Raw genomic sequence first — 27,980 nt, forward strand, 5'->3', positions numbered from 1 at the left:
ATATAGGTACAATCAATGGTAATCATAAAGAAAAAGGGTAGTCTAGGTTTGCGGGTATGGTCTGGAAGTGTTATATTATGTAGAGTTGAGTGTACTGTGTCAACAAAAAGGGCCCGACTCAGCATTATGCCGCAGTTCAGTCGAACTACGACGCTGATGATTCTGCCAGATCCTAAAGTGAGTGGGTAAAAAAGAAGTAACTCGGAATAGAGAATCAACACGGAATTGGAATCAACACACATGACTATAGTTTGTTCATTTAATTATGTAATTATTCCTATTCATTTGATTTTCTTAATTTGTTTATTTATTTTTGTATGTGTCATCAAGTGGTACTAGCCCATTGACGTTTAGTGGCTGGTTGAATAAGTAAGTTCTGTTCTGTTTGTTAATGCATAATTACACCTTTTTCATTATAGACGTAGAGTTCGAACGGTATGCGAGACTTTTAAGGTGTGATAGTACTCATCAATACTGACTGATATGATTTTTCAACTGACTTCAAAAAAAGGTTTCTCAATTCGACCGTATATGTTTTTTTTAATGTTTGTTCGCGGATAACTTCGTCGTTTATGAACCGATTTTGATGATTCTTTTTTTATTGGTTTTTTTTTTGTTAAAAATTATTAATGGTTGTAAGTGAAAAACAACAATGAACGTTATTTTTCTCTTCTTTCAGGTGTCATTCGATCAAGTGTTATTCACATGCCACCGATGTTGGCAACGAATTAATACTGCCGAAAGGGCACAGCAGGCTGTTGGAGCTGTCGAAATCGACCATATTGTCAACGAGGATGATAATATACCAGTTCCACTTGCTATACCAGTTAATCAAAGGAACCTCGCTAGAGCATCTAATACAGCAAGTCATTGCATATTTAGAGATTGTTTAAATGAGTCAAGACTTAGAATACCCAATAGCAGAAAAGCTCACATGTTGTCTTATTACAATTTCTACATTCCTCCAAGTGCTCGTGTTTGTAATGAACACATAATGACTCACGATTGGGACCAATTGCTAAGTGGCAATGTATCTCAGGAGTTTAACGTAGATCACATACTGGATATAATTTCAATTTACAGAACAGCTCTAAAGAATCCATCGACTATGTTCGATTTTGATTTACAAACAGTAGATGAAAATGAGTTGCGACACTGGACAGGACTTACGATAATTGAATTCAATTCGTTGCTTGAACAAACGCCATCGCTGCGACAGCGGTCGAATGTACCGAATGTAGTTCTCGGGGGGTACCTTATGAAACTTCGAACAGGCGAACCTAACGTACGACTAGCATCGCTTCTAAAAATATCTCGAAGAACATTCGAACGCCAATTAGTAATAGCAAGAGAATGCTTACTGGCAGACTTCGTGCCATCGCACTTGGGATTCGATCACATTAGTAGAAACGAAGCGCTTACTAAAAATTTGTTGATACCAAGCGCGCTGTTTGGAGACGAGAATAACTCAAAACTAATATCGATTTGTGACGGGACGTACATTTATATACAGAAGAGCAGCAATTTCCTCTTTCAAAGACGTAGTTATAGTCTCCATAAATACAGGAATCTGTTGAAGCCGTTTCTCATTGTCTGTAGCAATGGTTATATCATCGACGTAACAGGCCCTTACGCGGCGACTACATCAGATGCCACGATTATGAGTAATATTCTTAACGATCATGACAATACATTTCATTGGTTTTATTTAAGTAATGACGTGTTCATTTTGGATCGTGGCTTCAGAGTCGCTCTACCTGATTTTGAAGCATGCGGCTACGATGCACACATGCCACCTAGCAAGGACAGAAACAGTCAACAGCTATCCACAGAGCAAGCGAACAAGTCGCGCTTAATTACCATAGTAAGATGGGTGGTAGAAGTAGTGAACGGAAGGTTCAAGCGCGACTTCAAGTTTTTACGGGCTGATAACTTTAACAGGGCTGTTCCGCACATGTTCGAACATTTCCGGATAGCTGCAGCACTGATCAATGCTTTTCACTTGCCAATCAGGGACAATGCGTATGCCAATGCGATAATTACTATCATAAATGAAAGAATTCATTTCGAGAATCATTTGGCTCAATATGTCATACAAAAGAATTTGAATATGCAACGAGTCGTATTTACACGCATGGCTGCCTATGTTCCTGGTTTTGAAGATATTCCTCAATTAGAAGAAGAACACCTTGTTCTAATTGCTCTGGGAACGTATCACATCAAGATAGCCAGCTCTTACTGTGCCGAACATTTAAGTGATGGGACGTATGTTATTGAATTATACAGAGATAACGAACTCGAGGATTTAAACGAATATAACATTGAAGTAGAAGAAGGGAGTTTCCTGCTGAGAGCACGTATACAATCACGTCATACAAGATCCAAGCAATACTACACATACGTGCTAATAAACAGTGGCATCGAGGGACGAGGTGCTTTCAAACACTACTATTGCACGTGTTTGACAGGACGTCGCACAATTGGGACATGTGCACATGTAATATCGATCTTGTGGTATTTATGCTGGGCTCGCCATCAAGAAGGTTTGTCGCCGCCAGCTGCCCATCTGAATAATGTCATTATAGACACTAGCATAATGTAATAATGTAATTAATTAAATATGTTTGTAATAAATCTAAGGATTTTATTTTCTCTTTTTCTAAAAATTCTGCCAGGCCCGAGTACTTTTTCATTATTTGTTATTTGTTTATTAACATATATGCCCTTACAGGGCGTTACATGATACTTGTACAATAACCAACCAACTTAAATTGTATTTTATATGTCTTACTGTAACACGCAAATAAACTATTTGACTTTGACTTTGACTATAATCTTTTTATTGGCATAGATGGCGTAGGTATTGAATAGGTAGACCAAAGTTTTGCCCATTCTCCTTTATATTTATTCTTTTAAATCATGTTACAGCGTGGTAAGCTAGAATACAAATCGTCGTTTTTGCATGGGACTACCCTAATTTACAACTAATTCTTGTCTTAAAATCAGAAGCGTTTGAATATTTTTATTTAAGTTGTAAACTAATAAGAGTCGATACTACCATCATCTTCAATTCAAATTTTTCCTGTACTAATACGGTTCATTTTGTTCTTGCCGCTCGCGGCAGAAACACTGACTGTATTTCAGAATGAATTTTGTTACAAAGGAAATTAGTCATTTGTAAAATGTATAGTATCGTATACTATACGAATTCTATTTAGTTCAGTTGATATTAAAAAAATCATTGGTAATAATATGTAATGTATTTATTGAAGAAAGAAAACCGCTGTTTTCTTGTGAAATTTCGAGGGAAGTTTGTGTTTTTTTCTATCGTGAAAATTTGCATAGATTCGTGAGATATTATGTCATCAAGGTGCCTCTGCATCGTACGTTGTACCTTATAACAAAAAATATATTTTTTTATAAAAAAATATTGATCGTTCTTTCTCATACTGGTGTGAACTCGATAATTTAGGCCGGAATTCTTTATTATAATTCTTCAAATCTGGTAAAGAATCATTTAAATTTCAAACCGCTTTGGCAAACTTCGAATTTCCCGTAGCCTTGGGTTCTCTATTCGTTGTCATGGTACTGTTTTTTTTTGACTAATTCTTTCGCCCTTCACGCAATCTGTCTTTGGAACATGCTTCCGCACCATGTGAGACAAGGTTAGATCGAATTATCTTCCAAGTTGCTCAAGCATCTGCTTGACTACGTTCAAGATCAAGACTGCACAATGTTGCTGTGGGTACAATATAATTATCTACTACTATAACAACAATTACGCATACACTAACCCCGCACTAGGGAAACGCTGTATCGCTGCCGTCCACTAACTAAAATGCAGCTAAGTGACAAATGGTCAAATATCCGTCTTAAATAGCATAAGATAAATCACAAAATTCTGAACAGTGAAAAAATTGAAAATTAGTTAATGTGTTCGACTTATCGAAACTTACCCTAACGATGCATAGCTGAAATGTCATTTTTCAAATGACAATTTTAATATTCAAAACCAGGTTGTAGTTTTTTTTAAGCGGATGGCAGATCGCGTGTACCATGGACACACAGACAACCACGAATTACACCCAAACTCACGAGAGAAATAAATGTAGGCCATACAAATATTTCTCCCGGCCCGGGAATGGAACCCGGGACCTATGCGTGGCAATCTAGCATAGTAACCGTTCAGCCACGGAGGCAGTTATTATATTATAATATACATGTACCGTCTACGTTTAATAGATGTATATATTCAGTATCTTTATGTTATATTTATTTTATACCGTATAAATTGACTGTAAAATTTTGGCTTATGGTATTTTGTAATTCTTGTTTTATGTGCAACATCAACCTATTGTGATTACAATTCCAAATCTTTGCGGTAAGTAATGTTACTTGGCCATGTGTTCTCATTTAATGCAGTAAAACTTGTTTGTTATCGAATAACAATAAAGTGTCATTAATGTGAATGTCGTTTGAGTAAAATCGAGTTTATAACATCACTGTGGACCATCCGGTAATGTTAATGTTGCAGTAATGAAGTAAGCGAAATAATCTTAATGAATCCACGATAATGATAGGTACAGGAATAGTTGACATAAAGTCTATTAATTAGATTGAATATCGTCTGTTTAAAGGTAAAAATAAAAACAAAAAGTCTTTCATTTATACAGCTATGGTAAGAAAATCACTATCTTTCTGCACGTGAAACTTAATAACCAAAAAGCTATAAACTTAATAAGAGTTTTATCTGCAGGAAGATGGTGAATTTCAATTCACCACCACACCACCACAAAATACGAGATTTTATGTGGAAAATGTCACTTATGTGGTTTACCTCTAAGCAGACAATCGATGTAATATTTTTTAACTACGCACGGCGCGCGCAGTTCCTGACGTGTTCTAGAACTCTCGTGTCTTTACAACTCTCATTAGCAGCAGCTTGATTTTGATTGCCTCTCCCGATTGGAAACTGCGTGTCTTCCGAATCGAGGCGCATAATTGCGAATCACAACTGGCCGATCGGAAACTTTGACATTTCAAATCGGAACAGTATTTGAATTAACTCACAAATTGGAAAGATATAGGTTCATCTTCTCGCTCGGAAACCCATCTGCTTTCGAGACTACCCGATCGGTTCGATTCCCATTTGAATCAAAATCAGCAAGCAGGTGTGGTTAGAGACGAGTGTCGGAAACATTCCATGAATCTCGGTAGATTCTCGGCAGATTATACTGGTGTATATTCCCGGGAATATTCAAAATTTATATATTATATATAGGAAATTTTGCCAAATGACGGGTAGATTAATTTCTATAACTTTCAATTAATAATTGTAAAGGTCATATCAATTATTGCTTTATGTGGTACAAAAGGTCTTAAATAATAATAAAAAAATTATTTCTCTCCATAAATTTTGGTTACAATTTTTTGCACAGAAACACATCTTATTTTCTAAAGTGACAAAATTTGTAGGATACTGCAATCTAAGCTATATCAGCGGCCGTAGCATGGCAGAATATGTGTGATAAACCTCCCCGTAACAATCTATGTTTTGTTAATTGCGTTTATAGCTATCTTTGTTGTTTAATCATCGCCGCGAGAACGATGAAACAAAAATTGTCTTTTCATCTCGATAAAATTACTGTCAAACTGTTTTAAAATCAGCTGTGACCATGCAGCCATGTTTGGCGCTGTGTTAATCTTTTGCAGTGATTGGTCGCTGGTGCTCGCGATGACATAAAAATGTGACGTTCCGATGCTCACTTTGTTCGCTATTGTGATAAAACTTTTGTCATTCGAATTTGAGAGCTAAATGTGGATATAATAGCTTTACCGAGACGGTATACTACGGGGGCTGAGATCTGTGTTTTAGGCTTCCAGGCTCCTCAAACTTAATGCCATTTAAATTTACACCAAATCTAACAGAGATGTAATGTAAATATGTTGTTTGTTTCATATTTTATTTTCCACATCCACGTTTTTACAATCAAATTTTCAGTATCAATGTAATTTAAAGTAATTTCAGTGACAAATTAATTTGCACTTCGCATTTGAAATGAAATTATAAACAGTTAAGGTAACATTTAACAGTTAAAATTAACAATACTTGATACAACTGTCTAACAACGCATTATGAGATTTTTATTTTCGTTTAGGTATATAGGTACGGAAGTTTGAAAATTGTAAGCCTAAACATGGCCTCAACATTCTAACTGTATCAAATAAGTACATATTAACCATTGACTTTTATTAACAATAAAAACATAAATACCCGAATAAATAGCCATCGGGTGGAATCAATGGGATGTTCTCGGATAATTTCCCATTTTAGGTAATTACTCGGGTAGAATCCCACCACTAGGTGTGGTGCACGAAAAGAGCCCCCACGAAGTACTTCCTCAGTACACTGAAAATATTTTTACGATGAAACGTTTGGATATGATATCTATACGATAAGAAGTAGGGTGTACAAATACCTGATAACTATTTAAATCACGACACATTTCTTGTGAGTTTAGTTGCAGTAGAGCTCCTTGTGAAAGAGTTCGTCCAGGAAAGTCTGGTTTTGAAGGGTAAGGGTGCTGGTGAAATTACAGGCACATGGCACTTATCAACTTATGTCTAAGGGTGTCGGGCGCAGTGGCAGTGCCCCTCACATCTTTGCGATTTAAAGCTCTGAGTGGCCACCAGGCGCTTGACTTGTTCGTCCCCGCACTTGTTATCATAAAATAGAGTTAAAGTTTAAAAAAAACAATTGTAAGTAATAAAATTGTATCGTCTTGTAACTAAGGCGTCTATGCCAGATCTTAGATTAAATTTTTCAGTAATTAGCAAATCCGTGTGTATGTCGTGGTAGCCAATTGTATTGACTTGTATTGACAGAAACCGTGGGTTCGAATCCGAGCCAAACCTCTGAGTTTCTCTGAATTTATCTGCGAAATTAAATTTGAAATTTACTTTAGCTTTTCAATTAAGTACAACATCGTGCTGAAACTTGCACGTTGAAGAAGGTTCATAACCCTCGGAAATCGTGTGAAGTCAACCCGTATTGGGCCAGTGTGGGGGACTATGGCCTAAACCCTCGAGATCCGTGCCCAGCAGTAGGACGTATGTATGAATCACCACGCGCAAGATTGAGTTAAAAAATGCAGCAAAAGACGTAACAGAATACGTAATAAATCTACTCATCCGATGCATCCATAGAACAAAGGGCTATGTGCAAGAGTGCTTATTCTCAGAAAATTCTACATTTCGTTCGTTGGTCTTCGCTGTGGATATGAGATCGACCGGTGTTCGATTTTATATGTCCGAAACGAAATAAGATATAGAAATTATGAACAAAAAACACCTATAGATAGGCCTTCTTTGAAATAAGGAAATTATGTATTTATCACATTTTCGTTGTATAATCACATCCAGACTGTGTTCTTCGGATGAGTCGAAATGTATACACATGTAGGTATATAACGATCTATTACAAGTACGCCGGCACGCTATGATGGCCATTTTGACTGATTACAATAGTGAGGTCAAATCCCAATTCATTATCAAAAAAAATATAATCAAATGCGAGTCGCATCTATAAGTTTTTAGATTAAAAACTAGTATTCCAAGGGGTAGCTATTTAAAAAGTTTTAATAAAACGAAAATAAAAATGTTTACTTAATATTATCGTCAATTCGAAACTGCATTGAGCTTTGACGCGAGTTTGCCGGAGGTAGAAGTTGTGCGACAGCGATCCAATAAGTGACGATCGTATTTATTTCATTTTTAAAAATTTTTGAACTTTGAAAAACAAATGCTGAGTTGTGTCGTAAAATTACACATCCAAAAATTTTACTGCACGTCACTATTGGCAACAAAGTAGCTCCTTCAACACAGTTATGAATTAATACGAAACTTGATGAGCGGACAAACGTCTAAACGGCGGGTACTTTAGTGCTTCTTCGTTGTAATAGGTATTTAGCTATTAAAAATCGATCGCAATTGTACCACACCCAATGCGCCGCTTCCTAAGAATTTATTGATTCGTCATAAGTTTCATGAAGAATGCATTCGTGTGAATGGCACGATGGTCAACTTTATGTACCTCGTGTTAATTATTCAACGTAAGTACAACTGCGTTCTAGGTTTGTGAATACTACGACTTATAAAAGAAAATAACAATAATATAGGTAGCCAATAAAAAATCACTTTTTACATATTTGGAATAATAATTATTCACTGCACACAAACTGCACACCATAGACAAAGAAAAAGCAGCACGCGCAAAAATTTTAAGAAATGTTCTTGTAACATCGGTCAAATATTCAGAAATCGGACTTTTATTTTACAACAATAACTAAAATATTTAACTAACTAAAATTGGCTTTATTATATATACTACTATAATATCGACGCCGGAAAGCGATCTTGTCGTATCTCGAAAAATAGGACTTTACACCGGGGCCGAAAAACTATTTAAAAAAATATTTCTCTTTAATTTGAATTAGTAGAAAGTCAATTCGAAATAATTTTTTTAAGTAGTTTTTCGGCTCCGGTGTACAGTCTATTTTCCGAGATACGACAAGATCGCTTTCCGGCGTCGATATATACTATAATAAATATTTATTAAATATCTAAGGGTATGCGCAGCTTAAAATGGCGTGTGTGTGTAAAGGTAGACGATTAGCGACAGTATCGCGCTTGCATCGCTGCTAAAAGTCCCAAGTGTACTCTAACAATAACAAATGCGACTACGTTAATGCCGAGCGACTGTAGAATTATATGACGGCTTACTGATTCCAAAGATTATTTTTCTACAACTCTAGGATAACAACATGTTCAAACAGCTCTACAGAGAATCGCACTGAACTGGTAAAAAAAAACATTATGTGTCCATGTAATAAAAGCGAAAAGGACGTGCTTTTCGCATCAGCGTGCGGTGGTCCGAGCGGAAGCCAAACTTTATAGCCCTTACTGGGTGGACATAATCCTTTCGAACCGGCTCCGAAACTACTTGTAGATGACGAATCTGAGGTCAATTTTCATTTTCCGGCCGCCATCTTGGAAAATTGTATTAACTTCAACCCTATATAACAGGCGCATAATGTGTAGGAACACGATTGTGTTTAGATGGTCCTTTAATATACATTTGTGGAAAATACAACGACAATAATTTTGTTATAATTATTATTTATTTGGTGAATAAGATCCTAAGACATTTCTTACATGCAAAATCAACAAATAGTCTTAAAATGTACCTATTCTATAGTATCTTCTATAGTAGTACTTTTTATCAAAATAAGTCTTACCGTGTCGTCTGGTGTAAAATATTTCTCAAAATATTGAGCGGTGTTCTTACCGAATTTACATTAGGGAAAGAATCCTCGGGCATCGACGCTTCTTCTTTTTCCATCGGTGCGTATTTGGAGACAAGACATCTAGAGACTCGTCTTCCGATTTTGAGGATGATCAAGCACTCATCAGCATCACCACGTACCTGGGAGGTTTAGTTTCGGGTGTCGAAATCGTCTTCATATCTGCCTTCATTGTCGGACCCGTATAACAAATATGAATTTCTAAAGTTAATAATTTATGTATCATGCCGAAATGACCTGAAAAAAGCATGAAAAAAGTAAGCACAAAAGCTATACTTGAGCGCCGCTCTTAACAATGTGTTGCAAAAAATCGTCAACATTATTTTTGCAAGCTAGGTAGTTATTAGTATAATGTTTTTGACTTAATCACTTCAAATTTTTAATGTATTATTCGTTTAGGTGTTAAAAAACAGTATTCCAAACGAAAAAGCATAAATCAGATACTGACGATCCAAAAACGTGGGTTCACCAAAATCCGTGCGAATTGATGTGTTGGTCCTCGTAAGGCGGCTAGTCGATGCACTAGTTTTAAATGCAAGGTAAAAGTTCATCTATCCGCGCAATCGCGAGACGAAGGCCCCGTGCAGATAGGTTGCAGATAGGTAGAAGAGTTTCGTTTGAAAATTATACTTATAAATAAACCAATCAATCGTGTATGACCGGGTCCGAAAGTTCGAACGGGATAAAGGCTCAACCCGATTCCAGATTAATCAGTGTGGTGATTCATTCATACACTACGTAATAATAACAACTACTAATAATAATAACACTACGTAACACGATTTTTGTTTCTGGGTTATCAATATTATTTTGTAATTGGTTCTAACATAAAAATATTTAAAAAGTTTTCACGAACACGAAACGAAAGACACGGACAACGAAAAATTGAAATTTGCGTACCATTCGGGATACATACAAAATTTCGGGTTTATCTTTATTTAAAGACTGAAAGGGAATGTTATATTTTAAATCAATAGTACCTACTTATATATCAATTTCAAAAAAGTTCTACAAATTGATGACAAAGAGCCAAAGAGCAAAGAACTTAGAAATGTGTAGTTTTACGATATTATGTAAATATCACTATGTAATCTATATACATAGGCAGCTATGTAAATACCATTGTGACAGCTACAAAAGAAATGTTTCAAGGGTATAGTTACTTTCTTCAACATACTTACTCTCAATTAAAATAATGTGAAATTATAAACAGAATTCTTTTGAAAATTTGTTACAAAGTGCGATTGATTGTCACTTCACATAATGTTATTATTGTTATGTTGATACTTGTTAATAGACTTGTAAACTTCTACATAGGAAATGAAATTATTTTTAACCGACTTCAAAAAAGGAAGAGGTTCTCAATTCGATTGTTTTTTTTGTATGTAGGTTACGCGTCAACGCGTATCAACTGCGGCATTTGTGAACCGATTTTAATGATTCTTTTTTTGTTGGAAAGGGGGTACTTCAATATTGGTCATTTAATGAAAATATTCCACCTGTAAGGGTGACAAACTGGGGCATGAATCCTGTTTCGCACACTTACCGGTAACCGATTGTTAACTTTTTAGCTTCAGTTTGTCTGTACATACAACCAAATTTGAAGTGGGTTCCTTTTTTTTTAATACAAATTGCAGTTCGGATCTAAATATCTATTGTTTTATTAAATAAACCAACGTTTCGACCCTTTACTGGTTCCACAGTTTGTCATCTTTCTGAAACTGGCCGTACTGTCAGATGTCACCGGGGTCTAGAAAAGGTGGTTTGTTTGAAATACAAATATATGCGACGTAGATCCGAAAAAATAGTTTCCTTTTTTATATATAACAATCCCATAAACCTAACAAATTGATTTGTTCAAAGCTGAGTCTGCCATAGCAATGTCGACCAGCATAACTATAGAAGAGAAAATAAGTCACGTGTGAATTGTGTAGATATGATCAATTGTGTATTTATTGGCGTCTCAAACAATAACACATCTACAGTATGTCTAAGTGATTATAAAATGGTAGAATAATAAGAACTAGATTCATTGTGTAACATAAGATGTTGCACATGCAACGATATCTATGTCCTAGCATATGTTTTGCAAATTTGATACCACGCCCGACAGCATTCGGTTGGCTCTATGCAAAAAGAAATTACAAAAAAACGACACGCATAAATTTTTAAGGAGGGCTATTTTTGAACTTAGATAGATTTTTGTTTATAATACCTATCAAGTGACGGGACGAACAAGTCGTACGCCTGATGGTAACCTACACGCCTGTCCAAAACAGTTGCAGTGCAACTCAGAGCTTTAATCGCAAAGATCTGAGAGGCACTGTCACAGCGCCCGTTACCCTGAGACATAATTGTAGATCTAGAAAGGAAACGCAGGGCGCTGCCGCTGTCCGTCCGCTGCAATATGCTAGCTCGCAGGTTTGCACGGTGTACAAAAGAGGTTTTTAAGATGATGTTTTTTTAATCATTCTGTTAATGGTTCTACACGTGCAGGGGGTACTTAAATTATATAAATGGGCCAATCGCTTGTTTAATTGTCTGTTTGTAAATGTTGTATTTACTTTAGGAACTTGTACCACAATGGCTTTCCTTCTCCTCTTCGAAATATTTACATAATATTTTAGAGACCTAAGTTACTACGCACGCACGCACGCACGCACGCACGCACGCACGCACGCACGCACGCACGCACTCACGCACGCACGCACGCACGCACGCACGCACACACACACACACACACACACACACACTCACACACTCACTCACCTCACTCTCTCACACACACACACACACACACACACACACACACACACACACACACTCACACACACAGACACACACATACAAACACACAGTTTAGGTTTCACATTATTTGGAAATGTAAAAATTGAATTTCAATTAAACACTAAATTAGGTATAACTTGAAATTGTAAAATTTGGAAAAGGTCCCTGACACAGGCTTGTTTAGCTTAATAGGAGGTACCTTCCACTGTTAATGTAAACTTAATTGTATTACTGAAATAAGCATTTTATTTATTAGGTAGTCTCTGTAGCGCGTCATGTTCTGCGAGACGTGGGTGGATGGCTTCTAGGCTATAATGCGAAAGCGCTGCGCTTCTAAGCTGCTCCGCGTGCCAACGCTAACATCATAATATGATCGCGGTCGCACACATGTTGGACATCCCAGTCATAAAATACAGGCTGAACCTACATGTACATTAACCATTAGGTACTAACCATGTACTAACACTAGGTTATTAAGAATTAAAATTGTATACTACTTAACAAATATAGATTATTTTTTATCTGAAATAAATAATCATTATTTTGCCAAAATATTTGTTTTAAGGAAATTGAGCGCTATTTTAGATTGTTTCTAATAGACAGTAGTATAATTTTTCCCTTCAAGAAAGGCTAAGGCGTCTAATTAACCAAACTGCCTAAAAAATTACGCCTTTGGAAACAATCTTGGCATCCTGAACAAGGATTTTTTACTCCAGAGCTGCGATACCTGTTGTATAAAGCTCAGGTCCGAAGCAGCATGGAGTACTGTTCGCACCTTTGGGACGGCTCTGCCAAGTACTTGCTCGATGCCCTAGATGGACTGCAGCGCTACGCCTTCCGTGTTGTCAACGATCCTCATGTAACTGAGCATGCGGAGTCGTTACAGCTTCGCAGAGATATAGCGTCTCTTAGCGTATTCTATCGCCTGTACCACGGTGAGTGCTCTGAAGAGTTATTCAACCTTATCCCTTCCTCTCCTTACCATCGGCGGACCACCCGTGCCGGACTGCGTTGCCACAGTTGGACGGTCAGTTCAATACCGTCCCGCACTAAAAAGTTTGGCAATTCGTTTTTATGCCGAACCATCAAATTGTGGAACCAACTCCCGGCGCATGTATTTCCTCCCCTCTATAACATCGGGTCCTTCAAACGTAGTGTGAAGAAGCATTTGGCCAGACCGGCAAAATGATAGTGACGGAGTGAAGATATTTGTGTTTTCCATCCGTTACTCTCATCTCTGGACTGTATTCGCACTTTCCATCAGGCGCGGTGCAGTCATTTTGCCGAGTCACAATAAAAAAAAACAAAAAAAAACAATGAGTTATACCCTTAGTGCAATAAAGAAAATGATGTTAGGAGACTGCTAGATCCGTTTGATACGTTACGTAATCGGACACGCTGAAGCCAATGGTGTAATAAAAACAAAAGGGCATAACTCGTCTTATTCCGTTTTTCACTGGAGGCGCTGAATTTATTACTCAATTTTTAAATATTTCTGTGAAAGCGCTACTTTCAAACTTCTGTACACATTTCTTATTTTTGTCATTACTCGTCATTAAATAATAACCTGACTAGACCAGCCACTGAAGACAGAGCTTAATGCCAATAAAAGAATTATTGGACTGAAGACTTTGGGTGCGCCTATTTCTTTTTATTAAAAGAAGAAGAAAACTTTACCAAGACTTGGCAGTATGGTGTCAAACCTTTGCTTTTTCCTTTACGGAAAGATTGGAAAAAACAACGCATAAATCATTCGCACGCTTGGTGTAAACAGGTCACATCTGCAAAATGATAACTTTTCAGGAGAGAGGTTAGAAGATTCTATGAACGAAGCTAATCGATGATTTTTGTACACTTAAATAGGAGAGAGTTACAAAAATTATACATGTACACATCATTGTTCGTTCTATTTTTGTAAATTTCGTGATGTAAAACTACTTTTAACGTACGTCCACGGCAAAACAGGTTAGCATGAGGCAATTGTAATCATCGTAGATTGCAGCATAGTGCAAAATTACGATATAAGATCTGGCAGTTTGGCTAATTAGACGCCATAGCCTTTCTCGAAAGGAAAAATTATACTACTGTCTAAATAATATTAAATTACACTTAAAGTCGTAGAAAATCGTACTAAGAAAATTTTCACGAGTTAAATCCATGGTGATGTAGGTAGATAACCAATTTCTACAATGACGCAACTATGTAAGAACAAGTGACAGTCAGAGGAAACAAACTATTCTACAGCCAAAGAGGTCCGTTTTCAAATGTTGTAATTACTTTTTAAATATTGTTTATGTAAGTGGTCAGTTCCGAAAACTTATAGTGCGCCCTATGTATGTATAATAATGTGCCTAAAACCACCATTTACGAAGTTTGAAATCGTGTAAGAAAAAAAAACCGACCTCAAAAGTTTGCTTATCAGCTTTTTTTGATATCCATGGGAACCCTTCATCAGATTCTGATTTCATGGTGACAAAGGGACTGTTACGGACTCCTTTATACACTGTATTTAGTCATTGTACATTGTGTCAAGTGAAAAGTCGACTTTTATTTGCGGAAAATATTTTTTCAATTTGTGATAGCCAAAACGAACCCGAAACAGCTTCGGCGGCGTCATAGACCACCTCGAGAGTAGGTATACCCTTTCGAACAAAAAAACAATTTTCAAAATAGGTCCACACTTGACGGAGAAATAGGTATGTTTTTTTTTTTTTTTTAATATATAATAGACACACGCTTGGCCACAATCTCACCTGATGTTAAGCGACGATGTGACCGACGATGGGACGCGTTTGCCTAAAAAATGCCTATTCACTCTAGCCTTGAATAGCCCCAAATTGTACTTTTCGGGAAATACATATGCCGGTAGAGCATTCCATTCCTTTGCCGTACGCATCAGAAAGGAGGAGGCAAGGCGCTTAGTGCGAATAGGTGGAATATCAACGACATAAGAATGGAGTGCTCCGGACCGTCTAGTCGACCGAAGGAGGAACGGTGAGGGCGGAACCAAATTGAAAAGTTCCTGCGCACACTCCCCGAAATGTATCCGATAGAAAACCGACAAGCAGGCTACTTTTCTGCGATGATCGAGATTTTGGAGCTTCGACTCCACAAGAGGATTATTGTTAATAAGTCTCTTTGCTTTACGCTCCACCGAGTCCAAGGCAGCTAACTGGTATTGGGCAGAGCCGTCCCAAAGGTGGCAGCAGTACTCCATACAGGATCGAACTTGTGCTTTATACAGATTTAAAAGCTGTTCAGGTGTGAAGTACCGCCTGACCTTGAAAAGTATGCCTAGTTTTCTGGCAGCAGTTTTTGCCAAGCACTCGATGTATCGCCCAAAGTTGAGGTTGGATGATAAGTCCAGACCAAGTAGCTCAAGGTGGTCCCTTATCGGCACGGATACACCTCGGAAAGTCGGAGTAAGGTGTAGGGGACTCCGTTTTAATGAGAAAAGACACGCCTGTGTTTTAGCCGCATTAAATCTGACACTGTTAGCATCTCCCCATTCGGAAGCAGCTTTCAGACTCAGGTTCAACCGGGTGACCATCGCCTCTCGCTTACACCGGATCTCTTCACTGTTGTCTCGGGCGTCTGGCACATAACTCACCGCCACTGTGCTGTCGTCTGCGTACCCAAAGATACCGGGCATCAGCAGCAGTTTTAGCCGTGGGGCGACGGCTTAAGAATACATTGTCGCCTCCCCATACATGCCCGTGGGGGTCGTAAGAGGCGACCGAGGGCGTCACAAGTGTCCATCTGCTTAGCATTGTGGTAGGCTCTGTGCCGACTGGATAGCGACCACAGTACACACGGCGGAAAACCCTCCACAGTGAAACGCTTTTGCGAATCGCGTTCAGGGATCAGTTGGTGTACATCCAGTGCATTTGGCCAGACCGGCAAAATGATAGTGACGGAGTGAAGATATTTGTGTTTTCCATCCGTTACTCTCATCTCTGGACTGTATTCGCACTTTCCATCAGGCGCGGTGCAGTCATTTTGTCGAGTCGCAATAAAAAAAAAAAAAAAAAAGGTCGTTGATATGCAGCAAGAATAGAGTGGCGGAGAGGACAGATCCCTGAGGTACACCGGCATTTATACCATGAGGAGCAGACGAGTAACCATCTACAACTACACGGATTGACCTATCCTTCAGAAAATCGCCTATCCATGTGCAAAAGCCAACAGGAATTCCGTAAGCTGGAAGCTTGTTTAACAGGCTATCATGCCAAACCCTATCAAAGGCCTTTGATATGTCGAGAGACACGGCAAGCGATTCACCGCGTTTCTCGACAGCCTCGCTCCATAAATGCGTGGCGTACGCAAGAAGATCCCCAGTAGATCGTCCACGGCGGAAACCATATTGTCGATCACTGAGGAGATCGTTATCTTCGAGGTATCCAAGGAGACGGCTGTTCAATACACGCTCCATAGTCTTACAGAGTATGGAGGTGATTGCGATAGGTCGATAATTAGATGGGTCGGCATGGCTACCTTTCTTAGGTACAGGCTGTACATTTGCAAGCTTCCAGGATTTCGGGACTTGTCCAGAACTCATAGAGAGGCGATACAGGCGAGTCAACACCGGAGACAACTCGGGTGCACAGTTCCGCAGGACAATCGCTGGGACTCCGTCAGGGCCACTGGCTTTGTTGACGTCTAATTTGCGTAAAGCTTTCAACACCTCTTTTTGACGGATAGTGATTTCGGGCATTTCCGAGTCACATCGAGGTAGTGTAGGTGGTGTTTGCAAAGTAGCGTCAAGACGGGAGTTGGAAGCAAAAAGAGAAACAAAAAGATTTGCTTTCTCTTCAGCGGCATGAGCCAGCGATCCGTCATCTCTCATTAAAGGCGGAAGGGATGACCTGCAGAAATTCGCTTCGACCGATTTAGCGAGTGACCAGAATGCTTTACTCCCTGATGGGTATGAAGCTAACCTGACCCCAATACGACTAATATGGCCGAAGCGAGCTTTCCGTATCGCTTTTTTGCAGGATCTAGCGGCTTTATTACAGGCTTTCTTCAGACGGAGGGTTTTCGGTGCTTTGCGATCTCGAGCATCAGCCCAAGCCTGGTACGCAGATTGCTTTAGCGTTTCCGCAGAAGCACACTCAGCGTTAAACCAAGGGCGAGCTTTGCCGCTGGAGGAGACTTCGAAATACGGAATAAAGTATTCCATAGCCCGAATAATCACCTCAGAGACGGCAGACGCGCAGCACGTCGGATCGTCAGAAGAGAAGCACAGCTGCCGCCAGGGATAAGATGCAAAGAAATGCCGCATCGCATCCCAATCTGCTGACTTGTATCGCCACATCCTCCTAGTACTTCCCGTACTGAGATCGGGCGGGGAGTAGACAGATACAGATTTCACCAGACAGTGATCGGATGTCCCTAGTGGGGATGAGACCGATACTTGGTAGCGGTCTGGATCGGTTGTCAGCAGAAGATCCAGGCAATTGGCAGTGTGGTCGTCAACGTCCGGTACCCTGGTAGCGCAACTCACCAGCTGGGTGAGGTCTAGCGATAGAGCACATGCCCGCGCCTCTCTTCCAGCGTGGTATGGGAACAACCATTCCTGGTGATGGGCATTAAAGTCCCCCAAAAAGACAAGTTGTGCTTTAGGATACCGTTGTTGGACTGTTTCCGCCGAGCTGCAGAGATGGTTGAACAACCTAGTCGTCTCCGGGTCTCCAGAATGCGACCGATACACACTGGCGTAGACAATTTGTTCCAGTCCAGTGTCTACCAGAACCCACATTACAGAGAGATCGGGGTCTTCAAGGTCACGGAGACGTTTAGAGCAGATGTCATCACGAGCGTAAACGCAGGTACCAGCGCGCTGCTTAAATTTGTGCTCCAGAATGTAACCTGGGTAATGCAGATACGCCGTGTCCGAAGGACATCTAATTTGGGTCTCCGTGAGGAAGAGCATGTGAGGCCTTTCAGTCTCAAGATGGTGGTGGACAGATGAGAGATTGGAGTGCAGACCTCGGATGTTCGAGAGGTGCACTTTAAGTGAAAGGACGTGCATCCGCTGTTTAGCCTTCCTCAATTTTCTTGACCTTTTCATATTAGGGTTAGAGTGAATGGGGAGAGCGAAGGCAGTTGTACGAGACACTACTACTGAAAGTCATGCGGCACATACCCTATACGGTACGCCGATGGGAAACTAGACTGGAGCGCGCGGGGACGCCCGAACCCCCCCGGGAGTGGCCATCGGGTCCTTTCATTCGGTCGCCAACCGGCACGATGGAGCACCCCGGGATTTTTCGCGAGTTGGCGGGGCAGCCTTTCACTGGAGGCTAGTCAGCTAATTGGGCCCCCTACTACCTGCGGTCGGCCAGCGGAGCACCGTGCTTCGGATCCCGCTACCCTCCGCATCTAGGTTCCCAGCGCAACAACAAGGGAGCCCCGAGATCAACCAAATCAGTGCAGTGCAACTGTACAGACCCTTCACTCTAGAGCGGCTACTCTGGGCGTCAAGCCGGAACACAGCTATAGCTGTTTGGCGGCTAGGCTTCGCCCAGAGGGTGGTCACCAGCCACGACCAAGGTCTACCACCGGAGTTTGTAGCTTATTTGGCACCACCCAGGGGTCACGTGTAGGGTCTCGAGGGTACACAGCCTACGGACGCGAGCTACTTAACCCCCATGTATATACTCTGATAGTATGTACTCTGATATACCTTTAAAATTTGAGGATATTCCTCAAACAAAAAATAATTTTCAAAATCGATCTACAATTGACGGAGAAATCTGAAAACTTACATAAAACATACATACTGCCGAATGTATAACCTCCTCCTTTTATTGAAGTCGGTTAAAAACAGAAAACGTATTAAATACGATTTCACCATATTTGAGTAATAAGTCAATTTAGGTCGCTAATGTCAGTGTCGAATTGTTCTCCAGTTGCTCGTATATAACCCAATATAACCATAACTAACTTGTTTGTTGCTTTGTTTTTTTTAGAGATAAAGATAATAATTAAAAATATGTATAAATAATTATTGTAAATTGTATAATGTGAACAAATATCTATTTACAAAGAGCGACTAATAGAGTTAGTTTCTTTTTAAAATATTTCTTTTTTCTTATTGTCATTACTCATATCTAACCATCTTGCCTATTTAAATTGTAATTTACTTAGGAAATAAAGGTATTTTCAAGTTGAATATAATAAAATGTATTATGTAAACAATAGAAATGAAGCCATTTCTTCGGATCTAAGTCATGTATATTTGTTATAATTATTTATGCAAAGATCGAATATTTAGAAAAAATTCCTTCGATCCGGCCGGATTCTAAATTTTTCACAGACGGCGCTACGGCTAAAAAGTCGTTTAAAACTAGATACAAAGATCCGACAAACAAGCACATAGAGAAATTAGTGAGGTCCGCTGGTCCGTGGCTTAGTTGGCATAGCGTCTGCCACGGAAGACGTCGGCTCGAATTTTTTCCAAGTGTTCGATCTTTATATTAATAATTATAATTTGAACAACATTAGTTTTATCTATAGGCGTTGCCCTGAAGCGTGCTTACAAATACAGCATACGTTTTAACACCTCAGTTATTCACTATATGAATTATCACTAGTTACAGGTTTCCAATTCCAAGTCTCTCGTTGTATTAATAATTATAACAAACTAATGGAGTAATTTCACAAAAAATAATTGAATATCATGGCGGTGCTGTTATTTAATAGAACACTTAATCGTGTAGGTATATTTGTTTTACAAACAATTTTCTGACTAATACCGTCTCATTCATCCGTGACCACTGGACCTGTATGTTTCTAGCTCAGAAACGTATATTTGTTTGAAAAAGAAAAACAAATTTTGTGTACTACCCTGGCACGCAGATGACCCGGGATCGATTCCCAAATATTTGTATGGCCTATAACGTCGCCTTGCCTTCTCAAATCGTATTTGAGTGGTATGGTACAGAGGGTCGATGTTAACGGTACGAGATCATCAGAGTCTGCAATTAGCATGGGTGTCCCTCAAGGTTCAATTCTAGGTCCATTTTTGTTTTTAGTTTATATTAATGACTGACCTAGCCCCATGGAGGGTTTAAAACATGAGATAGTATTGTTTGCTGATGATATATCATTATTATTTAAAGTTAAAAGGCACTAATGTTCCTACGACGATGTGAACAATACTATATCTAAACTAGTTGATTGGTTTGCTGTTAATAAAAAAATAAAAATAAATTTTGTGAATTTACATTACCCAATATTAGACAGGCGGTTACAAACATTGTAGTTAGAAACCAAAAATTGAATCTTGTGGATACAGTTGTATTTCTAGGTATAACGTTAAATGCTAAATTGCAATGGGGTCCATATATAAGTAAGTTATCAAAACGGCTCAGCTCTGCAGTGTACGCGATTAAAAAAATAGGGAAACTTTGAGACGTCGAAACCACTAGATTGGTTTACTTTAGCTACTTTCACAGTCTAGTGACATAATGCCGCCGATGTCAATAGAATCTTTGTCCTGCAGAAACGTGCGGTTATGACAATTTAGAATCTGGGCCCCAGAGTATCTTTGAGAGATAAGTTTAAAGAAATTAATATTATTACACTAGCGTCAAGTACACCTATGAAAATGTAATTTATGTTAAGAGGAATAGTAATCTTTTTAGGAAAAATAGTGACAGACATAACATTAATACGAGGAATAAAAATAAACTAGCTTTTCTTGATAGTCGTCTTCACAAAGTGATTTCTATAACAAGATTCCGGTTGATATACAAAATTTGCCTTTCACGAGGTTTAAAACTACAGTGAAACAAAAACTTGATACTAAAGGTAAAACGCAGAAGTTGTATAATAAATACAACTTCTGCGTACTTGGATGACAAAAATCCGTGGTAGTAACCCGTTTAGCTCTTGGAGGTAGTCTCGATCTCTGATGGTTGAAAGTAAAAAAAATACATATTGTAAATGTTGAATGCGTACAAATGTTATTTACAAAGAGTAACCCCTAGAGTTTCTTACTCATTCTTCTCAGGGGAATTTGCCTTACGAATGAGCGGTAGAGTTTACCCAGTGTGACGATTTCAAGTGAAATAATGCTTACCTACGTATGAAATAAAGATTATTTTGATTTTGATTTTTGATTTTCAAACTCGTATCTTAAAGCTCAAAGTTACTGAAATGCAAAAAAAGAATTGTATGTACAAATTTTGCAGCCTGATTTCACATGATATTTCCTTCATAAAATCACACACTGGCTTTTACCTATTCCTAAAGTAATGCATTCAAATTAACGCCCTTGATAAGAAATTTAAAATAAATAGAAATTTTGCCGTCTCCTGAATAATTTCACTCGTTCATAACATATGAGTTTGAGAAAGTAAGGCATCGTTATGTATTATTTCTCTCATGTCTGTGTGTCCATGGTTTGACGACCTCCTTGATCCAATGGCTTGCACATCGGTTTTCATGGTGTCGCCATCTCTGAGATCCCAGGTTCGATCCCCGGGCGGGTGTAGAAAAACTATCTTCCTATATTGTGTCGGATCTGGGTGGTGGCACCGTCATTGTTTCCGACTTCCATAATACAAGTGCTTTACTTACCTACTTGTACACTGATGAACACTTGTTGTACAAATGTAGGCCACCAAATAAAGATAAAAATAGTGTTTACCTACTTTAAGATTTTTTTAAATTTTATGTTAGCTCAAAAAGTTCGTAGTAGAAGGAATTAATGGCATCGAAACAAACCGAAGTAGGGTTTAATCCCAGACCAAATATACCTTTTTTTTAAACAAATAAGTAGTAATAAGAAAATAACTTTGGGATCAGAGCAACGTATGTGATGTTGTCTAATATTTATTTAACTTTAACTAATTAATATGTTTTAATTTGTTCTAATTTCCATTATTAATTTGTAAAACATAATGTTGCGTAAATTGGAATGTTTCTTTGCAAAATTAAAAATAAAGTATTTAATTAATAACTTTTGTAACTATATTGAAAAAATAGGGCGGTTTGCATTAATATTTAGACATAACTGGTTGATGACTGTACCACCTCAGTCAACCGTGACCATGGGACGTGTAATAGCCCGAAACGTTGATTTGTTTGAAAAAACAAATATACGCGATTTAAATCCGAAAAAATAGTTTCATTTCGCTAATATTTATTTATTTAGGGTTTCCCAAGTGCGAGGCTACGAGAGTGAAACGCACACACCGTTACTACCATTATATTATCATAGTTTATAAAATATCAAGCACACTACCTATAATTCACAATTAGATCAGCGAGCTACAAAGCAGTAGTAAATATTTTAACATCTGCTACTATCACTTAAAGGTAAGAGAATTGCACGTCCGCTGACGCAATGTGTCAGTGTGTCAGTTGTAGCCCGCGAGCGTACGCCTCTGGTCGTCGCCATGGCGTTTCCTGTTAATTTTAACGGACGTAAATACGATTTGAAACAATTCTTACGTGACCACCCCGGGGGCGTGAACACGTTAAAAATGTTCAAAGGGCAGTCTGTCGGACAGGTTATGGAAAAATATGGACACAGTACCAGTGCTTATCACATGCTAAACGATTTTAAAGTGGAAAATGAACTGAAAGATTACAATTTGAGCGGTAAAGTCAGCGATAATGGAAGAATTATTACAAATGAAGAAAGCCGTCGAGATGTTAAAGAAATTGCATTTTTAGAAGAGTTAGAGGTATGTAAATAAGATATTGTTCACCAGGTACATTTTTAAGCGTCTATACTAATGAGTGTAACTTATTTGAAATAACAACTATATACATATCGAATTACATCAATGTACAAGGAAGATCGTTACAAGTAGAATAGTGGATTGTACAAATATGACCTAATGTAAAAAAGTATAGTCTTCTAAGTCAATGTCTTCTACCTACAAATCGCACATAAAACCAAAAACTGTATTAACTCAAAAATTTGTGGGATTGAAAAAACACAATTAGCAAGTTCAAAGGAATTTTTTTTATGATACCAAGCTATAGGACGAACGAGTCGTGCGCCTGGTGCCAAATGACACGCCTGTCCGTAGCAGTTTCAGTACCACTCAGAGCTTTAAGTCGCAAAGATCTGAGGGGCCCCCTGAGACAAGTGGACAATTCCCTGTAATTTCACCAGTTCAAAACCGAAACACAGTAATGCTTCACATTACTGCTTGGCAGTACAAATAGATAAGGTGGCAATATTCCCTGGACGTACTCTTCCATGAGGAGCTCTACTGCTACTAGACAAACGAATGGACCTTATTGCGAATAATGTGATTATTTTTATTTATACGTAACATTTTGTTATCTATTTATAAACGAGAATATAAAAATGGTGTCATTCAGTAATTGTTTGAACTATCAAGTCTCAGGGTCGTATTCCAGAACTCTACTCAATGCTCAAGTCAGGATTTGAGCAGACTTGAGTATGATTTCAAGCACTGGAAATACGACACTAATGGCAAGGATTTGAGTATGATTTTCAGTGCTCACTGCAATACTCAAATCCTGACTTGAGTATTGAGTAGAGTTCTGGAATACGACCCTCAATTCCAGAATGTTGAGTTACGACAATATTTGGTTACATTTGCGAAAATAATTTGCAGTGCCCTCAGCGCAGGGTCCACAATGCGCTGTCAACTTAGATTTAAGTCTTTTTCATCCTATGTAAAATTATGGATAATGCAATAATGAATTTGAATTGGACAGTAGCACTATGATTGAGACGCTATATGATGAGGTTCCGCGTTCTATTTTTGGTAAGACTTGGGGAAATGATTTTTTCTAAATTGCTTCTAGTCTGGGTGTGTTCGGTATTCGTAGCAAAGGGTTTTTGCTGGTAGAGATCAAGTAATTGGTGAGGTCACCGGGTCTTTTATTATTTTGGATGTTTATTTTAGACCCTCGCCTCTCCCATGGCCTGAAAGATTAATATTGAATTATAAAGAATAGAATTTTATTATTGTTGTTTCATTATTAACATATCGCACTGCTATTACAATAGTTTCGTAACACAAAATTGTGGAATTGAGAAAACACGATTTGAAAACAAAACTGAATGAAACCAATATAATATATAGATAAATAGATAGATATACACTTTATTGCCCACACACAAGAACAAAATCAGTATATAGACAGCTTATAACTGTAGTGGGCAAAGGCGGTCTTATCGCTAAGAACGATCTCTTCCAGACAACATTTGATATGTAGGAAATTTAATCAGAGCAGGATACGTAGTGTGCCAATAGCAAAATTTGAGTTGTAAAGATAGACAAAAATGTACATTAATTTTACCAAATAACAGATATTGTACCTTTTGATATTAATGTATATTAAATGGATAATAAAGTATTATGCACGAATAAATAAGATCTATTCAGTTCTTTTTTAATTTTTAAATTGGTTTTCTCTATTCCACAATTTTGAGTTACAACACTATTGTAATAGCAGTGCCATATGAGAAGACTGTTTACCTCCTAAAGGTCTAATTAATTACTAGTAGCTCATAATATGCCTCAATTGCCTATTCTTACTGATTTTTTTAAGACAAAATACTTAGGTAATATTTAATCTGAAAACAGAGACATGGTTTTCATTTGTTAATTTCATAATTTTTGAAAGTTCTACAGTAGCTGTAGTAACAGTGGTGTAGACCTTAGGACCGTGCGACGTAGCTGCTACGCACGTAGCACGGAAAGTTGGTATAAATAATATACTACATATATGGTAATCGATGGAAAAGTGTAAAAGATATGATAACATAGACATAGATAAATGGAATTGCCACATTTTGTTTCCGCAAAGCTACAATTAAAGGATATCCAAGGTTAGAGTGATTAGGCATTTTCTAGTACACGTGTAACGTCGATGGCGTTAGGAGGGATTGCGGCCAAGTGTTTGTTTTACATAAAATATATTTAAAAATTACAATTAGACTTTCCATTAACCGATACTGCGACCGCAACAGGATTCTTATAATTGAATTTAATGTAACTTTCGAAGCAGTAACAAAACGCTCGTCAAGGGCATGTTACGTAGGCCGGGGGGTTCTATTTTGCACCAGTCAACCAACACCACATAAGTGTATTTTGTCCCTACCACATACTTAACCAATTTTTTGTACAAACTAACAAAGGTCAAAAAAATTTGATTTGTCCTTCCATAAGATTACATAAGATTTGGCAGTACTTCTGTAAACTAGCTACCTATTGCCAATATATTACAATCAACTATAAATTGTCTTTGATTTAACGAGTTTGTCTAGATCCTCTATATCTTCTACTTGGGTCTAGCGGCTACATCGATTTCAATAAAACTTGGCAAATGTTCACATCAAAATGTCTGGGGATCAAGCACAAGTTTTCGCTGATTACTTAAAATCAGGTGTTTAATGAATTTTTTGTTAACATCAATAATTTGTTTTGCTCAATTTCATAATTTAAATAATAAATTACTAAATATATAATTTAAGAAATTTAAACGTTTTAAACGTTTATTTAACTTTAAAAGGGCAATCAAATATTTTAGAAATACTTGATATGGGATCTTCTTCACTTTTGAAGTGTGTAGATGTAATTCCAAGAATGTTTCAAATCGTTTTTTTTTTAATTAAAATCGTTATAATTATCGTTTTGTTTCTTTCCTTTTTCGTCCATATTGAGCAAATTGATCTAGTAAATAATATTCTGCAGCTATATTATGATATCGTTTTACGAGATACGTGAGGAAATAAAATGCCAGACAACCACCTTCATTACCTGGATTCAAAGTAGGGTATTCCCTATACTATGAATACTTGAGTAACGGAAGTAACCGTGACATTGACACTGAATACCCTTGAATTGTTATCCAGTTTAGAATTGCATTTTAAATGATTAGAATAAAGACAAAATTTACACAAAATTATTCACTGGAAATTTCATTTATTTTATATCTATAATCAATTTAATTTAGGGCTTACATGAGTTGTTAAACGTCTTCCTAAGGCAACCAAACTATTTATAAGTATGAAAACAAAAGCTTGTTGGTTGTTTCCAATTTACGGACCATTTATTTATTGAAGTAAATAATGTTGGGTCATGGAAAAAAACTATTTTTCAGAAAGGAAATGAAACAATTTTTCCGGATTTAAATCGCGTATATTTGTTTTATCAAATTTTTTAGTTTTTTCGCGTATATTTTTCAGAAAAATATCTCAATATGTTTTAAACTGAATTTTTCTAATATTACCCATTTATATTTTCGTATTTTTTAGAAAAATAGCAAAGCAATTCGCAACAAAATATTTTGAAAATTTTCCACCATATATATTTGTTTATTTATTTATTTATTTATTCAGGATATTCCACATAGCAATACACTATACAATAAATTTGAACATATTCGCTTAAAACTAAGTGCTTCTATAGTTAAGGAACATCACAGCATGCATACAAAAAAATAAATTGTTGTTTTTTGAAACTATCGAGCATATAGTTAATCCTTCTACCTATGATATGATATACAGTAATTGATTTAAAGTTACAAATAAAGTTAAGTTTCAAAATTAAAATTAGAATTAAAAATATAAATTCAAAAATACATATAAATACAAATTTACAATTATTTATTTTTATAATTACAAATTATAAATATAATATATATAAATATATAAATTTATTTATAATTACAAAAAACAATTATTACAACAAAGTTACCCAACACTATTTGTTTGGTATATGTATAAAATCACGAGATATGTGTATAAATACTTATAAACTATGTCGACGAAAAGGATGACGCTCCGCCTCAGGATTGTGCTATTTTTCAGTCTCCGTATGTGTTCTCTTTAGGACATTGTCGGAACAATTACTACTAAAATTTGTAAACAACAAAAACATTCGCCCTTAATCTAGCTTTTATCTGTTGGTGTCTGGTCTGTCTCGTGGTAAGCGATAAGCTTGTCCATAGCAATTGCAATGACACTCAGAGTAGAACTGATTATTGCTCGCAAATATATCTGAGGCAGTGCCATTACATCCGGCACCCTGGGACATATGTTGACCAGTCCCATGTGCCTGTAATTTCACCAGCACCTCTGCAAAACCGGAACACCGCTGTAATACTCACATTATTGCTTGGCGGCAGAAATAAATAAACTTCTCTGGACGAACTCTTTCACAAGGAGCTGTATATTATTAGTAGTCTATCAAAAATAAAATTATAGGAAGTAACTGAAGATGTTTGCCGGAATGTTAATCGTAACTATGGTAAATCTCTTTTTAGAATATGAGTCAACATGACACATGCAACTAAAAACAAACAAATCACAAATTGTACCTTATCCTTAGACAATTCCTGTATTTATTTCCATCCTATACGACCTTATCATTATCAGACACTCTCATACAAACACTCACACGTTCATAATATTCACAACTACATTCGGGCGAGTTTTTTTAGTTACAATTTTTACACGAATTAATTTTTAGTTTCAATTACGTTTTGAGTTTCTTAATTATGTGCGGATTTGAATTCATTCATCCACCCTTACAGATGGAATATTTTCTTCCAATTGGAATTTGACCACTACTGTATCCCCTTTCAAACAAAAAAGAATCATCGAAAACGGTTCACAAATATCGGAATAATCGAGTAACATACACATAAAAACATGCACTCGAATTGAGAACCTCCTCGTTTTTTAAGTCGGTGAGAAAAGAATTTCAGATACATATCGAGTTCTTAGGTTTTCGCGATTGTTATACATAGGAATGAAACTATTTTTCCGGATTTAAATCGCGTATATTTGTTTTTTCAAACAAACCGACGTTTCGGGCCCTTTACAGG

At 37.4% G+C, this 27,980-nt stretch overlaps 2 protein-coding genes across 2 annotated transcripts in view; both read left to right on the top strand.

Annotated features, from left to right (window-relative positions):
- The first annotated feature begins 64 nt into the window (after positions 1–64).
- On the top strand, positions 65–2,674 carry LOC113237868. Its single transcript, XM_026474567.1, has 2 exons — positions 65–177; positions 680–2,674. Exons 1-2 carry the CDS (start codon positions 127–129, stop codon positions 2,600–2,602), a joined length of 1,974 nt encoding a protein of 657 aa, XP_026330352.1. The 5' UTR covers positions 65–126; the 3' UTR covers positions 2,603–2,674.
- Positions 2,675–22,555: 19,881 nt separating this feature from the next.
- Positions 22,556–27,980, top strand: part of LOC113237965 (dihydroceramide fatty acyl 2-hydroxylase FAH2) — a 53,769-nt gene continuing 48,344 nt past the window's right edge. Inside the window, exon 1 of the mRNA XM_026474682.1 lies at positions 22,556–22,846. Coding sequence (XP_026330467.1) covers positions 22,556–22,846 — 291 coding nt within the window. The remainder of the gene's footprint in view (positions 22,847–27,980) is intronic.

This window comes from Hyposmocoma kahamanoa, unplaced genomic scaffold (assembly GCF_003589595.1).
Source record: "Hyposmocoma kahamanoa isolate Upper Pololo Valley unplaced genomic scaffold, ASM358959v1 94, whole genome shotgun sequence".
NCBI lineage: Eukaryota > Metazoa > Arthropoda > Insecta > Lepidoptera > Cosmopterigidae > Hyposmocoma > Hyposmocoma kahamanoa.

Bases quoted from the DNA above. Each gene is read 5' to 3' on its own strand.
- LOC113237868 (XM_026474567.1), top strand. From the start codon at position 127: ATGCCGCAGTTCAGTCGAACTACGACGCTGATGATTCTGCCAGATCCT. The intron at 178-679 runs GTGAGTGGGTAA...CTCTTCTTTCAG, and splicing joins TGATTCTGCCAGATCCTAAA to GTGTCATTCGATCAAGTGTT.